Source organism: Elaeis guineensis, chromosome 14 (assembly GCF_000442705.2).
Source record: "Elaeis guineensis isolate ETL-2024a chromosome 14, EG11, whole genome shotgun sequence".
Classification (NCBI taxonomy): Eukaryota; Viridiplantae; Streptophyta; class Magnoliopsida; order Arecales; family Arecaceae; genus Elaeis; species Elaeis guineensis.
Genome location: NC_026006.2, coordinates 67,558,859 through 67,572,843, shown reverse-complemented (window position 1 = coordinate 67,572,843; position 13,985 = coordinate 67,558,859). Strand labels below are relative to the sequence as shown.

Below are 13,985 nucleotides of genomic sequence, written 5' to 3'. Positions count from 1 at the left end.
GTAACAGATACCCATTAACCTGCTCAAATTGCTTCGACAATACAGATTAAAAACCTTAAGATGGTGCACGATCGTCACTTAGATAATGTAACCATTATGCGATGTACCATGTGCTGGTCATCAATATGTTATGATTTATCATCTTGAGCTAGGAAACACGAGGTCACTTAAGCAACAACAGTTACCTAAAATATATAAACTTAAAGCAAGAGGTGAACAACCCATATCACAAACAATAAGCAACAATAAGCAAAGAACTCATTACATGGCAAGCATCTCATAAAGGACAAAAATCTCAAACCTCTTAGAAACACCATTGAGTTTTCTGTAGCTCCCACTTGAAATCTGAGACACAGCCGCTGGTTTCGGGATGTTTGTTCCTACAATCTCTATTTCCATTGGCTTGCCATCAAGTTGCACATTGTTGTATCTTTTTACAGCTGCTAAAGCATCTCCTCGCCTTGAGAAGAAAACTTCTGCTGTTCCCTTTAAGAACAATTTTTCCCAAATATAAGAAAAGAGAAATGAAATATTAAAACTAAATGCCAAAGCCAAGTTGAAGGAAATACCTTGGACCTTCCACTCCTATCATAATGAATTGCATAGCGCTTCAGATCACCAACCTCCGAAAATAGTTCCTGGACCAAATTAATCGAAATTTTAGACAGCCTAACAGGCAAATTTTTGCCAAGTAAAAGCAAGCCAAGACCCCCCACCCCCCCGGCCCCCCCACCCCAAAATATATATATATAATCCTTGGTGTAAAATAAAGAGAAACAAGGAGTGACAGAGAGATCTGATCAAAAACAAGCATTCAGCAGACTTTCATGAGGAATAAAAGATTATCCTAGGTAATTACAGTTGTTCCAAGGATGCCACAGAATATTATGTCAAGCTGGGATGGAAAGTGGTGACCTAATGGCATGACAAGCATGTAATAGAGCTTGCTTGCATACACCACCCTCAACTTTGCCCAACATTGAACATGTATTCTATTTTAAATGCAGCATGATTACACATATGATTTCGCAGTAATTCTGTTAACTAGAAAGCAAGGAATCAAGCTGACAGGGGAATGCATTTCTTAGCAGACATCTCCACTTCTGTGCAACAAACTAACACAGTAGGTATCCAGCAACCATTCTCCATCTCTCATATATCAAAGTAGTTTAATCAGGCCATGGACAACTGCATGCATGATGAGGACTGGATAATCATATCTTAAGGTGGATATTTTCAATCTGCCAGAACCGCATAAGATCCCAAAGAAGAGAGATGTCCGATCCTCCCATCCTAATCTTACATTTGATATCTCTTAATTCCTATCCCTATTATGGTAGTAAGATAGACATATATTCAGTTCTAAAATGGTTCTTGCATTGATGCATTTGACCATGCCAAGTGCCATGCTATTAAGCCAAAGAAGTTTTCGGTTACTGATGGAGTGCAGGATACAGCTGGAAGTTATTATGATCATTCAGCCTATGCCAAATCTCAGGAGCCAGCAGAGTTGCTCACCAGATTCAGGGATTTTATTTTTTGGTTGAATTTCCTATTTATAGTAGGACTTTTGTAAAGCTCGTCTATATAAGGCAGCCTAGGGTTTAATTTGCAGCAGAATTGTTTCAATTAAAATCAATAGAATTTTCTTCCACTTTTCCTCTTTTTGGTTCCTCTTTCTCTCTCTCTCTCTCTATCTATCTATCTATCTATCTACCTCTGCAGCATGCAGGTTAGGACTTGCATTAAATATACACCAAATCTATGGCCATGGTATATCTAACTGAAGAGCTGAAGCAGTAAAGATCCAACAGAATACTCACTTGGGGAAGGTGAATTCATGAGTACACAAATTTAAAAGTCCAAATATCGAGTCCTAGAGATACATATCAAGTAATCAAAGATTTTTCAGCTTTTTGCTTATCCTGGGTATTAAATTTTCTGGCGTTCTATCCTAGTTTATTATACTAAACAAAGTCCAAAGATCCACTAAAGAAAATTATAGAACAGAACTATTTGGAAGCCACCCACTATGTGGGTTGTCGTCAGCAAGAAGATGCGACGTTTCCATTAATAGATAAACAAACGAAAGAACGTAAAAAAACCTCTTCAAAAGCAACACTCTGAACTTTTTTGCCCAAAAAGATGGAGAGAAAGACAAGAAAGAACAGTAGATCCTAAGAGTAGTATCACAAAGTTTCATAAATAAACCAAATCAAATAGAAAGGGTAGAGATAACAACCTTGATATCCTCGTTCGAGACCCCATAGTCCAAGTTGGAGATGTAGAGCTTGGTGCCCGTCTCTATACCTGACGCCTTAGCCACCGGAGCCGGATAACCACCCATCTGGCCCGAGTACATATCGTGCTGCCACGCCGAATCCGGAGCCTGGAATGGAGATCAAGTCAGAAGCCCTAGATTCAAGAACAAAAGACCGCGAATCCAAGTCCGGCAAAGATCGAGATATCCGGAGGGGACGGTGGAAACCCTACTCGTACCTTTCCGACGGAATAAGGGGCGGAGCGGTTCCCGGAGCGGCTGGGGAAGCGTCGGGCGGGACCGGGGCCGGGGCGGGGGCCGGATCCTCGTCCCCGGCCACGGAAATTCCCGGCGGAAGACATCTTGTTCTTCTTGATGATTTCATCGAGAGACATGTCCAAGGCGCTCGACATGTCGGCGGAATCGCAAAGGGGGAGATGGGATCGGGCAGATAGGTTTTCGAGGAGGAGGCGGTGGATTTGGGAGGAGAGGAGATTAGGGGAACTAGGGTTTCCAGCAGAGAGGAAGGGCTGGGGAGAGCAAGGGGGAAAGGGCCCAGGTATGAGAGTGGGAACCAGAAAGAAAGGGAGCGAACGTAGGGAACCGAAACGGAGTGAATTAGACCGTGTTCCCGTGCTCAGAATAACCTAGCAAACATATTTTATATAAATTTAAGACGTCGTGTAGTTGGTTATCACGTCATTAATCTTTATATAATCAGTCATTTAATTGTACGCGTTTTGCTTAAACTTGTTGTTATGCACAATTTAACTGATTCCAACGAGCACTGTACTTGTTTTCAATTGACAGCTATACAAACAAGCATGTAATTCGCGCGATGTATAAGATATTTTTTTCAATTATTTTTTAAATACAACGTACCAATATATCAGAATATAATAAATCAAAAAATTTTATAAATAAATACTTATTACATATCAAACAATAAACTTTAACAATGAATCAATAGAAACCCCATTATTAATATCAATATTACTAATATTATCTTCCACATGATAAATCTGTATAAATCTCAATAGAGAAACTCATCTTTCCTATGGTACAGTGATTGTTTCTTTTTTATAATATTTTAAAATATAGTATGATAATAAAATAAATCATATCGTCATTAATATCGGTAAATATATTGGTCTCGTACGGTGAGCAAGATGCATTTTCTTTTCTCTATGTTTCTATTGCTCTTAAAATATAATGAATAAAGCAAGAAAAATTACCACTGGTATAATTAAGACAGACACTCGCGTATTGTGCCACCATTTTCCTCCTGTGTCTAGGACACTTGCCATGCATCCAGGAACACCACTTTGCCCTTTACTGTTTTTTTTGGATTCGAGCTTGTGAAAATTAACCAAAAAAATGAATGGTCCAATTACAATGTTAAGTTGGACGAAGAGAGGCATGTAGAAAGGTTGAAATAAGGCAGAAGATCTTTGTAATGGAAAAGAAAAAACAACTGCAACGAAATGCCTGGGAAAACCTACATGGCATGGCCTTACAGCTCCAATTTCATGTAGTTTGTGATGTTATTACAGTTGGATGTTTATACCCGAACTGTTCATCAACCATTTTCTATATGCACAGCTATCTTCCTTTTTTTGGTACAGGCACAGCTATCTTCCTTGATGTAGCTTTTATCTCTCTAAAATCATCTAATTGTGGCAATTAAGAAGCAATACTCCGGAACTCTTGTAACCAGATATGCTTCAATTTTTTTGTGTTGGGGGGAACTCACAAATACGTAGAGAGCAATTACAGAGGAGAAATCAAAAGAAAACTTTTACAAAGGAGGAGACATGCCGATGCAAAGAGAAGCATTTACTTTATAAGATCAATTAAGATAGGCTTCATCCACTAGATAAAGCTAAACTTCACCAACTAGATAAAGATAAACTTTATCAACTAACTAGATAAAGATAAACTTTATCAACTAGATAAAAATCAAAGATAATGATAGGCTTGATCTACTTAAACAAACAAATCCTAAAAGATTGAGATAAATTAGAAATTTAAATTAACTTCAACATCTCCCCCTTAATCCAAATTTGGTCCACCTTGACATTCCCATCATACACTTAATCTTGATGAATGATTCAAACTTCAAAAATTTGGTAAGAATATTTACAATCTAGTACTCTAACCTGCAATAAACTAGTTGGATTTTATTGTTATTCACTTGATCTCGAAGGAAGTGAAACTATATACCTATGTGCTTCTTCCATGAGTGATTGCATTCATTTGGTGAAACTTCCAATGATTTCGTATAACCAAAGCAATAGATAATCTAATAGTCCATATTTTAGCAATTAAAGAAAATCTCTCTTTATAATCAAGTCTAGGACATTGCTTATAGCCCCTTGTTATCAATTTTGCCCTGTGCCATTCAATTTCTCTATTTAGTTTGACTTTTGGCTTGAAAACCCACTTTACATCAATTGCTTTGTGCCTCCATGGAATGCTTGTAAGTTCTTATGTGTCATTTCTCTAAATTAATTTTTTCTTATTATTCATGGCTTCCAACCATTTGTCACTTTTGATCATTTTTTATAAATAAAAGGATCATAATCTACAAACATTGCAAAGTGAACTAATTTTCTATCATTATTAATATAGATATAAATATAATATTATATTAATTTAAATATTAATATACTAATATAAATATTATATTAATATAAATATCAAAATAATATTAAAATATAATAAATATTATAATATTAATATTATATTTATATAAATATTAATATAATATTATATCATTATTTAGTATTTCATCCTAACCATTCATTGATATTTTGTAAAATCTTAATCAAAGATCTTAAAAAGATATTTTGAAAAAAAAATCAGTGATGAAAATACCAAAACCCATCTCCTTCATGAATTTTCACTTCCCATAAAGTGTGGAAAATAACTTTTCATTGAAATATTTTTTTCACTCTCTTCTCTCTTAAAATTTCAATCAAACAAAAAACTCTCTCTTCACTTTTCAAGAACCACTTCTTTTTTCCTCTATTTTTTATCAACCAAATGAGTCTCTGGATCCAATACTTACAGAAAACCATCATGAAGCATTCAAACTATATAAAATTTGGCCTGATTCCAACATCTGGCAGCATTGCCCATCGCACCTGCTGCGAGCCAACCCCAAGCCACGCATGGTTGGTTGGGTCGAAACGGTGCAATATTCAGAAAACCTAACCCATAGATATCATATAGAGAAATATAATATACTAACATAAATATAATATAAATATTTATATTAATATAAATATAAATATTATATTATATTAATTTAAATATTAATATATTAATATAAATATTATATTAATATTAATAAAAATATTATATTAATATAAATATCAAAATAATATTAAAATATAATAAATATTATAATATTAATATTAATATTATATTTATATAAATATTAATATAATATTAATATAATATTATTATTATTTAATATTTCATCAAGACTATCCATTGATATTTTACAAAATCTTTGATCAAAAATTTTAAAAAAATATTTAAAAAAAATAAATGATGAAAACTACCAAAATCCACCTCCTCCATAAATTTTTATTTTTCATAAATTTTTATTTTTATAAAAAATAAAAAATAATTTTTTATTAAAATAATTTTTTTCACTTTCTCTTCAATTAAAATTTCAACCAAATAAAAAATCCTCCTTTTTACTTTTTAGGAACCATCACTTTTTCCCTCCGCTTTCTATCAATCAAATGAGTCCCTAGATCCAATACCTACAGAAAACCCTCATGAAGCATTCAAACTATATACAGTTTGGCCTGATTCCAACATCCGGCAGCATTGCCCATCATCACACCTGCTGCGAGCCAACCCCAAGCCACGCATGGTTGGTTGGGTCAAAACGGCGCAACATTCAGAAGAACTAACACATAGATATCATATAGAGAAAACAGGCCTCTCTCCATGGAGAACAAACAAAAATTCAGTTAAAACAGGCATCAAGCAATGCAGGCTGATCCTTGCATCACCTAGGTGACTAACCAACAACATTGAACAAACTTGCCATAACCAAATTTAATCATGGCCCCTCTTGTTTTGACCCTTCGAAACACCTCATGGAACAACCAGTCCATGCATAAAGTGACACTGCTTATGCTGCAGATTAAAAACTAATAACTGGCTCCAAAATGCCTCTGCTGAACAGCAGTTAAGCTCAAATGAAAAGCATGACTTTTAATCGGTATCATTGGTAACCGTACAAAGTTCAGAAAATACTTGTACACGCACACAATTATCAAATCGCAAAATAAGAGCAAGCATCATAGATATAGTTAATTGTCACAGTTGCAAAAATAAAGTACAAAATACAAATATTCAAATGACTTCCTACAAAAGAAATGAAATTATTGATAACCCAAAGCTATCGACATTATCAACTAGCATAAACACACAAGTTTCTCCATATTTTAATATTATAAAAGGAAAAAGGAGATCTGACAAGCTGGCCAACCTTAGAGGAAGCCGCTCTCAGTCCACAAAGAACCAGATTTCCCATTCTGGTTGACACCCTTGTTGGATGGGCTGTAATTATAATTATCATAGCCATCATCTTTCACATCATCCCACCCTGCCCAGCTTTCACTATTTTGGGTCCCTTTCCCAGGCTCTTGTTTCCTTTCTTTCTCATCCCAATCATCCCAGGAGCTGACGGAATTGTAATGTTTGAAGGAATTCCCTTCAGAGGAATTCCAGCCCTTATCCTGTCCAAAATCTTGATAGTACCCATTTTGCTCACTCTCCTTTCTTTGCCAATCATCCCCCTTCCAGTTGATCCCTTCCTTCGTGTACTCCTCAACCTTTTGTGATGCCATTGCCATAACACCTTTCATGATTCCCCATGTTTTCTGCCCAACTTCAGTGGTTTTCATAGTTACCACACTTACAGTTTCATTCACTTTCTGATCATAACCTCCCTCCTTCACCTGTAGTGTAAATCATCCAGTATAAGATATCAAACAGTGGTAATAAAAGGATCTGATGGATGATTGAAACTTGAAAAATGATCCCACTAAATTCTTCAAAGGTCATTTTTGAGAGCATGAGTATCATAAACAATAATTGTTTCAGATCTGTCAAGCATACATGTAACAATCAGTTATAATCAACAGTAAATTTACAACATCTCCACTAGGTGGAGATAATTTCTAGACCTTGGCAGAAAAAAGAACCTTGTGCTATTTACATCTTACAGCACTAACACCTGATTAGTACGTAAAATTTGAAAGCCAAAGAGTTGTCAATCAAATGATAATACACAAAATTTTAAAGCTTCAATAAGAGGCGGATGACTGTTATACATGAGTTAATAATGGGTACAACAATGGCTTCCACTTGTAAAGTTCACATCCAAAAAAAAGCTAAAATAAACACCGAGATGCTATCCAACTTCCCTTTCAAATTACACATATATCTAACCCTTGGAGATTCTTAGCAAGCATAAACACAATTTACTAATTATTCTCATATGGTGTTCCCAGTACATTTATTTATCTCTGCTGGTTATCACTACTTGAATTTTGTATAAGGTCGTAAAACACTTAACAAGATGACTATGCCTTCGATACAAAATTATGGATAATTATTTCACAAACTGATATGAATGTCACAAAAACATAATAATGGCAATAAGCACCCAAAGATTAATGACTAAGAAAGTGAAAGGCCAGATGATGGGCTACAAAATATATCAATAAATGATATCTGTTGTATTTAGTAACAACAGAAATTTCAAAGCAAAATTTATAGGAACAAGTGGAATGATTAAGATAATCAATAATATCATATTGTTCAAAATCATGTCCAACATTTTCTTGTTTCATACAAGCTCAGTGAAAGAGCTTACTCTTGGTTGCATAAGAGGAGACATGTTCTAATTTTATTATCATTTTTTCTCATTGACTTGTAAAGTATGCCTCACATATAAAAAGACCAACAATACACTGAAAAAATTTTCAGCAGTATAAAATTCAAAATCTAATCAGAGGTTTCTTCACTATCACCAACCAGAAATAGCCATATTAAACACTGATAAGATTTAGCAATGCCTGAGCTAAATATTAGAATATTTATGACACCTAAAAACTGCTGAAATACCAATAGAAATGAAAGATACCTTGGTGGTCAGCTCCTTCGTGCTTGCTTGGACAACATTGGCAGCAGATTGTGCAGCAGATGATGCAAACAGGGACAGACGACCAAGACCCTAAAAAAAAAAAAATGAGAACAAGGTAATTTAAATAGTGCATAAGATATGCAGCAACAACCAGTATATGTCTCACTACGTACAGAAGAAGAGAAAAAGCTTCATCGTGATCAAAAAATGGAAATTTCCTAGAAAGTAAAAGCACCCCATCACCTTTTTAAGTAAATATAATTTACTAGCAATTGAAAACCAAACAATTGAGCAAAAAAAGGGATACAGTAATATAATCAAACTTTAAAAAGGTGTCTTGGTGCATGAGACTCTCGCTACTGCAAGGTTTAGAGAGAGTTGGATATACACAGCCTTATCGCCGGCTATGGAGAGGTGTTTCAACTCCATGTCACCTAGGTCAAAGAAAGCAACCTTACAACTGAACCAAGGCCTGTCCTCTACAGCAATAGGATCAAACTTATAGCACAAAATAATTTAGAATGACATGCAACACGTAAGTACAAAATAGAACTGTTCAGATCTGCAATCTAAATTTGAAACACCTGCATTGAGCCATGAAGTTTCTAAAAGTAGTGAATCAATTAACAAGCATATCAATCAAAAGACCCAAGTACAGTGTTAAGCTAAAATGATAGCAAAAATAATAGCTCTTGTTTAGTAAACAGCAGACACTATAGCTACATATGTACATACATGAATGCCTAATTAAGACTGCCGATATTAGAACATATAACATGCAATGTGCATAAATATCTACAAACAAACGTGTCTGCATGTGCATATGTACATGTATATGTATATATGTGTGTATGTGTGTGTGTAACTATTTGCATGTCCACACATGCATGCGGAGAGGGGAAAGAGGGGGAAGCGAGGGAGGGAGAGAGAGAGGTGAGAGTTGAATTGAACTCCTATTGACATAATATAAACCAAATATTAGAAGTCCACAACACAGGACAGATCATCTAAACTATGATTACAGAATATGATACTTTTTAGAATATTTTAAATGCCTACTAGTTAATCCTCGATTCCTACTAGTAGAATTTGACCTCAGAATTCTCATCAGAAGTTTGGAACACGGCCACTGCACACCTGCCTTTATTTTTCTTTTGCCTCTTATTAGCCCTCTTTCATTTCTCCTTTTATGGGTATTACTTTCTTCTTCTTTTCTTTCCCATCTTTGTTCTTCATTCTCCCCTTCACTTCCCTTTCTCTTTCCCCTTCTTTCATTGCTCGTTTCCTTCCTTCTTAATAACTTCTTTCTATCCCAACAGAAAGTAAAATTAAAAAGCCTATGAACTCATCATGCATCAATAGACCAGCAATATCAAGTAGTTTTCTAAAAGATGATAAGAGGAAGTCATCTGAAAATAGCAATAGTTTTTTTGGTGGCCGCAAGCAACTGAAAGAAACCTTTTCTCCAATATACAAGCTATAATAGCATATATTCATGGTATTTTTCAATTGAAACTTGATGAAAACTTTCCAAAATGTTATGCTCCCTCTCGTTGTTAGGTGATCGAGCACATTCCTTTAAAAAAAGCAGCAGTTACAACCTGTTCTTTTTCTTAAGAAAAGTTGGATCTCGCTGACTGATGATAAGTTCAGCTTAGCAATATCTGAAAGGAGCTCTGGAACTTGATTCGTTAGACAACTATAAAAAAATAGAGAAATTTTGAACATTTTAAAAAAGAAGAAATCTAAGAAAATTTGGACATTTTAAAAAGATGATGAAAGAAAAATCGACATCTCTTAATCCCATTACAGAAGGTACATGGATAAACATAGATCTGTTATTCCTAGTGTCTAATAAGAAAGAAGAGCCAACATCCAAAAAGCTTAAGAAGCATGCACTACTTTCAAATTGGTCAGAAGCTCCCCACCCGACAACTGGCCCCCTAGCTAAATGTCCTCTACATCTGGTACTGGGATATGTTTTGGTTTGGCAAAGTGATAGATAATCACAATGGACAGATCCTATGAGAGGCTTGTAGATTAGTTGGGACAGCTACATATAACATTGCAGAAGCACGAGTTCTCGTTGACATGCTGAAAAGATTAGTTTTTGTTTCAATTATGTTCTCTACATCTAGTACTAGGACATTATCGGGTTTGGCAGATTGATAGATCATCACAACGGCCTCATCCTTTGTGAGGCTTGTGGGTTGGTTGGGTTGGCTATGTGTAATAATGCAGAAGCATGAGTTGTCATTAATGTCCCAAAAAATATGCCTCTGGTGGAAGGCCTTCTAGCTACCAATATTGCTGGAGAGGGTGGCACATCTTTCATCCATATCGTCAAGGCTAACCACAAAATCACAATATGCCTTGCAATGGGAGGTGAAAAAGTTTTCCTCCATATAGGCAATCCCGATTTCCCTTTGCGATCAATGCTTGTACTTTTTCAAACCTTTCAGTTCTGACTGCCTTCCTACAATATTTTCTAGAAATCTGCTCCAATTATTGAAAATATAAAAACAGGTAGCAGACATTTACCCCAAAGCAAGGAACATGAGCAGCGACTTACCGGACATGCTTAACAATTTATATATAAATTATTTAAGTTTTACAGGTGAATAAGCATAACATTTTTCTAACCAAATGTAGTTATTCCAATCATGTCAAGTTGGCTCTCAAGGAACATGCAGATTAAATAAATACATATCATAAAATTTGAAAAAAAAAATGTAATAGTCATAAAAAAGTGTCAAAATGCCAAGTTGTATGTAAGCTTGATCATCGCTTCACTATCTAATCAAGCAAAAGACAAAAGTGCGCGTAACTTCACCTGTGAAACCACGGAAACCGTATCTCGAAGCACATCTCCCTGCGGATCGTTCCGTCGAGCAGACGGTGGCGGCGTCGATCCAAAACCCACATACTTTCCACCCTGAGATGGCGGGATCCCCTCCGGCCTCGACTCGTTCTCGGCTATCTTCCTCTCAAAGAAGCTCTCCTTGTTCGCTGCCGACGCCTCCAGCTGCGCCCTCGTGTGGATATCCTCCGTCGATCTAGATCTCGACGGCTGCGCTCCTCGCCCGCCTCCGCCGCTGCTCCCGCCAGCCCTAAAATCGCCCGCCGACTGGTTCCGCCTGATGTCTGACGACGATCGGAAGTCGTCGCCGTCCCAGCTATCCCACCCTCCATTACTCGCCGCCGAGAAACCGGAGCCGCCACCGATCGGCGGCTTCTTCGTCCCGGTGGCCCCGTAGCCGCCGGCGGTCGTGAGGCTTTCTTTGACAACGGGCGGGTCCCGCCAGGCACGGCCCTCGGCAAGGGCCTGGATGCGATCGCGGTAGACCGCGGCGGCGTTGGTATTGTACTTGGCGGGGATGTCGGTCTCCTTGGGGACGCCGTACTGGGCGAGGAAGCCGTTGAGGCGATCGTTACCGCCGGCCTCCATCTTCTTGAGCTGGATCTCGGACCAGGAGTCCATGGTGACAGAGCGCACGAAGCTGATGTGGACGCCCAGGCCGCGGTGCTTGCCGGAGCACTCGAGGCACATGAATACGCCATAGGAGACGGAAGCCCACTGCGGGTTCTTCTGGGCACAGTCCACGCACGTCTTGTTCCCCGGCTGAGCCTGGAGCTCCCGGAGCCGCCGCGAGGCCATCGCCGCCATCCCGAACAGCGGGATCTGGATCTCCGATTCGAAGAAGATAATAAATGGATCCCGAGATGGGAACCAGGGAAGCAGAAAAGGAAACAAATAACAACTTCTAGGTCAAGGAATTGGAGATCATTCCCATCGATTTTGGGAGCAAGATTGGGAAAGAAAAGGGAAGAGACAGAAAGGGAGGGGGAGAGAGAGAGAGGAGGCTGAGGGGTTGGAGTTGGCGAGCGGGCCTCCTCTTCTTTCTTCTCGCCTCGGGGGAGTAAAAAGAGCGAGTTGTGGTGATAATCCGGGCGTAGCCGACAGGGAGAAAGAAGCGCGTTATAAGTAGGAAAACGCTCGGTTCGGACCGCGGAGCGAATATTTGGTTAGTTTCCAAAAATACCCCTCACAATTTACGAAAAGAGTTGGACTGGCGGAGGCTCGTGGGCTGTTTTGGGTACTGGAGTGGAGATCTGACGCGGACAATAAGCGGCAGTCGGCGATCGATGTTGAAGTGAGCGGTGAGATGGCCATTAGTTGAGTGCGACGGCTGCGCTTTGGTTGAGATGCTTTCGGAACATGACACCTAACAATCAGCATTGATTCCGGCACTTGCCGTAGAAATGGTTTCCATTTGAGTCCAATTGTACTGTCCCTGAAATTTTTTTTTTCCCTGATTTTTTTCCAACTCAATTTAATATGATTAGCGTTTTCGCATGGAAATAATTGCCTACACCTAACATGAGGTACACGCAGCCAAACACAACTATAGATTTGTATTGTGATACATCGAGATACGTATCTGATGAACAGGATCTATAAAAACCAACGGTTATTATTGGCTGTGTGGGTGGCCATGTAGTGAATACAGTGTAGATGATAATTTCTCCTACTTACATCCGCTTGTGCTATAGTTCAAAATATACAAAACAAAGAATCCAATCTATCGAATTATCACCATTGTGTCATTTGCCTAATCGTCGCTTGTCACACAATTCGCAGAACATGCACCAGCTTCCTCTTTTTCTTTTTAATTAACAGGGACTGATCCTCCTACTATATACCCTTTCCATCTCTTAAAAACTCCATCAAAAATATCTCTATTCCTAAATAGTAATGATGGTACCATCTAAGTCAACGGCCAATAATAATATACCTTTTTTATATATACCATATGAATCAATCTTATCTAACATAAAAATATTCAACAAAATTATAAAATAAAATATCCTAAAATTTATAGAGAACACTAGCATAACTCTCCACAACATGCTATTTGAGTGCTCCACAATTAAAACTGAAATCGAATCATATATTAGTATATTCATATTCATATTTATTTTTATTCAACGAATGTAGATATGGATATTATTCAGATGCAGATTCATATCCTTATTTATTTTAAACATATGGATACAAATCAAATACTGAAAGTATGAATATAAATATAGATATAAAATATATAATCATATTTTATAATCATAAAATCGAAAATATTACTAAGTAAATTATAAATCAAATTAACAGTATATTAATATGGTCATTTATTTTTCTTAAAAGTTCATGAATGCTATACAAAATTAAATAAGGTTACAAATAAAATCGAATATTCGGATATAAATTGGATAGTTATTTATCTATATCCATTTTTCTATAATGGATATAAATATGGATATGGGAATAGTTTGATACTTAAATTTCTATCCATATTTAAATAGATTCGGATATAAAAATAGATGTGAATAGGTATTATCTAATCCATTTTCATCCTTATCTGCAATGAAAGATGCTACCTAGGCTATTACTCTATTTGCCTCTTGATATATATGGTGAGCAGATGCTTGAAGTTATGCTCCAAGTATCCAATAGTAAGAGATGGTTGTGTCCCAAATGGAGTAATCTAGATAACT

At 37.0% G+C, this 13,985-nt stretch overlaps 2 protein-coding genes across 2 annotated transcripts; both read right to left on the bottom strand.

Annotated features, from left to right (window-relative positions):
- Positions 1-301: 301 nt before the first annotated feature.
- Positions 302-2,896, bottom strand: LOC105056968 (THO complex subunit 4A; the record flags this gene model as incomplete). Its single annotated transcript, XM_010939370.3, is given in 4 exon segments — positions 302-486; positions 570-638; positions 2,243-2,389; positions 2,500-2,896. Coding segments are annotated over 4 exon segments (575 nt in total), but the record flags the coding sequence as incomplete, so codon positions are not given.
- A 3,674-nt stretch (positions 2,897-6,570) lies between these two features.
- On the bottom strand, positions 6,571-12,350 carry LOC105056969 (probable ADP-ribosylation factor GTPase-activating protein AGD6). Its single transcript, XM_010939371.3, has 3 exons — positions 11,269-12,350; positions 8,436-8,525; positions 6,571-7,245 (listed from the first exon to the last, which is right to left on the bottom strand). The coding sequence occupies exons 1-3, from the start codon at positions 12,100-12,102 to the stop codon at positions 6,775-6,777; spliced, it is 1,395 nt and encodes a 464-aa protein (XP_010937673.1). The 5' UTR covers positions 12,103-12,350; the 3' UTR covers positions 6,571-6,774.
- Between the last annotated feature and the right edge of the window lie 1,635 nt (positions 12,351-13,985).

Coding starts and splice junctions, on each gene's coding strand:
- LOC105056969 (XM_010939371.3), bottom strand. CDS start 12,102: ATGGCGGCGATGGCCTCGCGGCGGCTCCGGGAGCTCCAGGCTCAGCCG. Junction 8,526..11,268: donor CGGTTTCCGTGGTTTCACAG/GTGAAGTTACGC, acceptor TTTTTTTTTTAG/GGTCTTGGTCGTCTGTCCCT. Junction 7,246..8,435: donor CGAAGGAGCTGACCACCAAG/GTATCTTTCATT, acceptor TTTACACTACAG/GTGAAGGAGGGAGGTTATGA.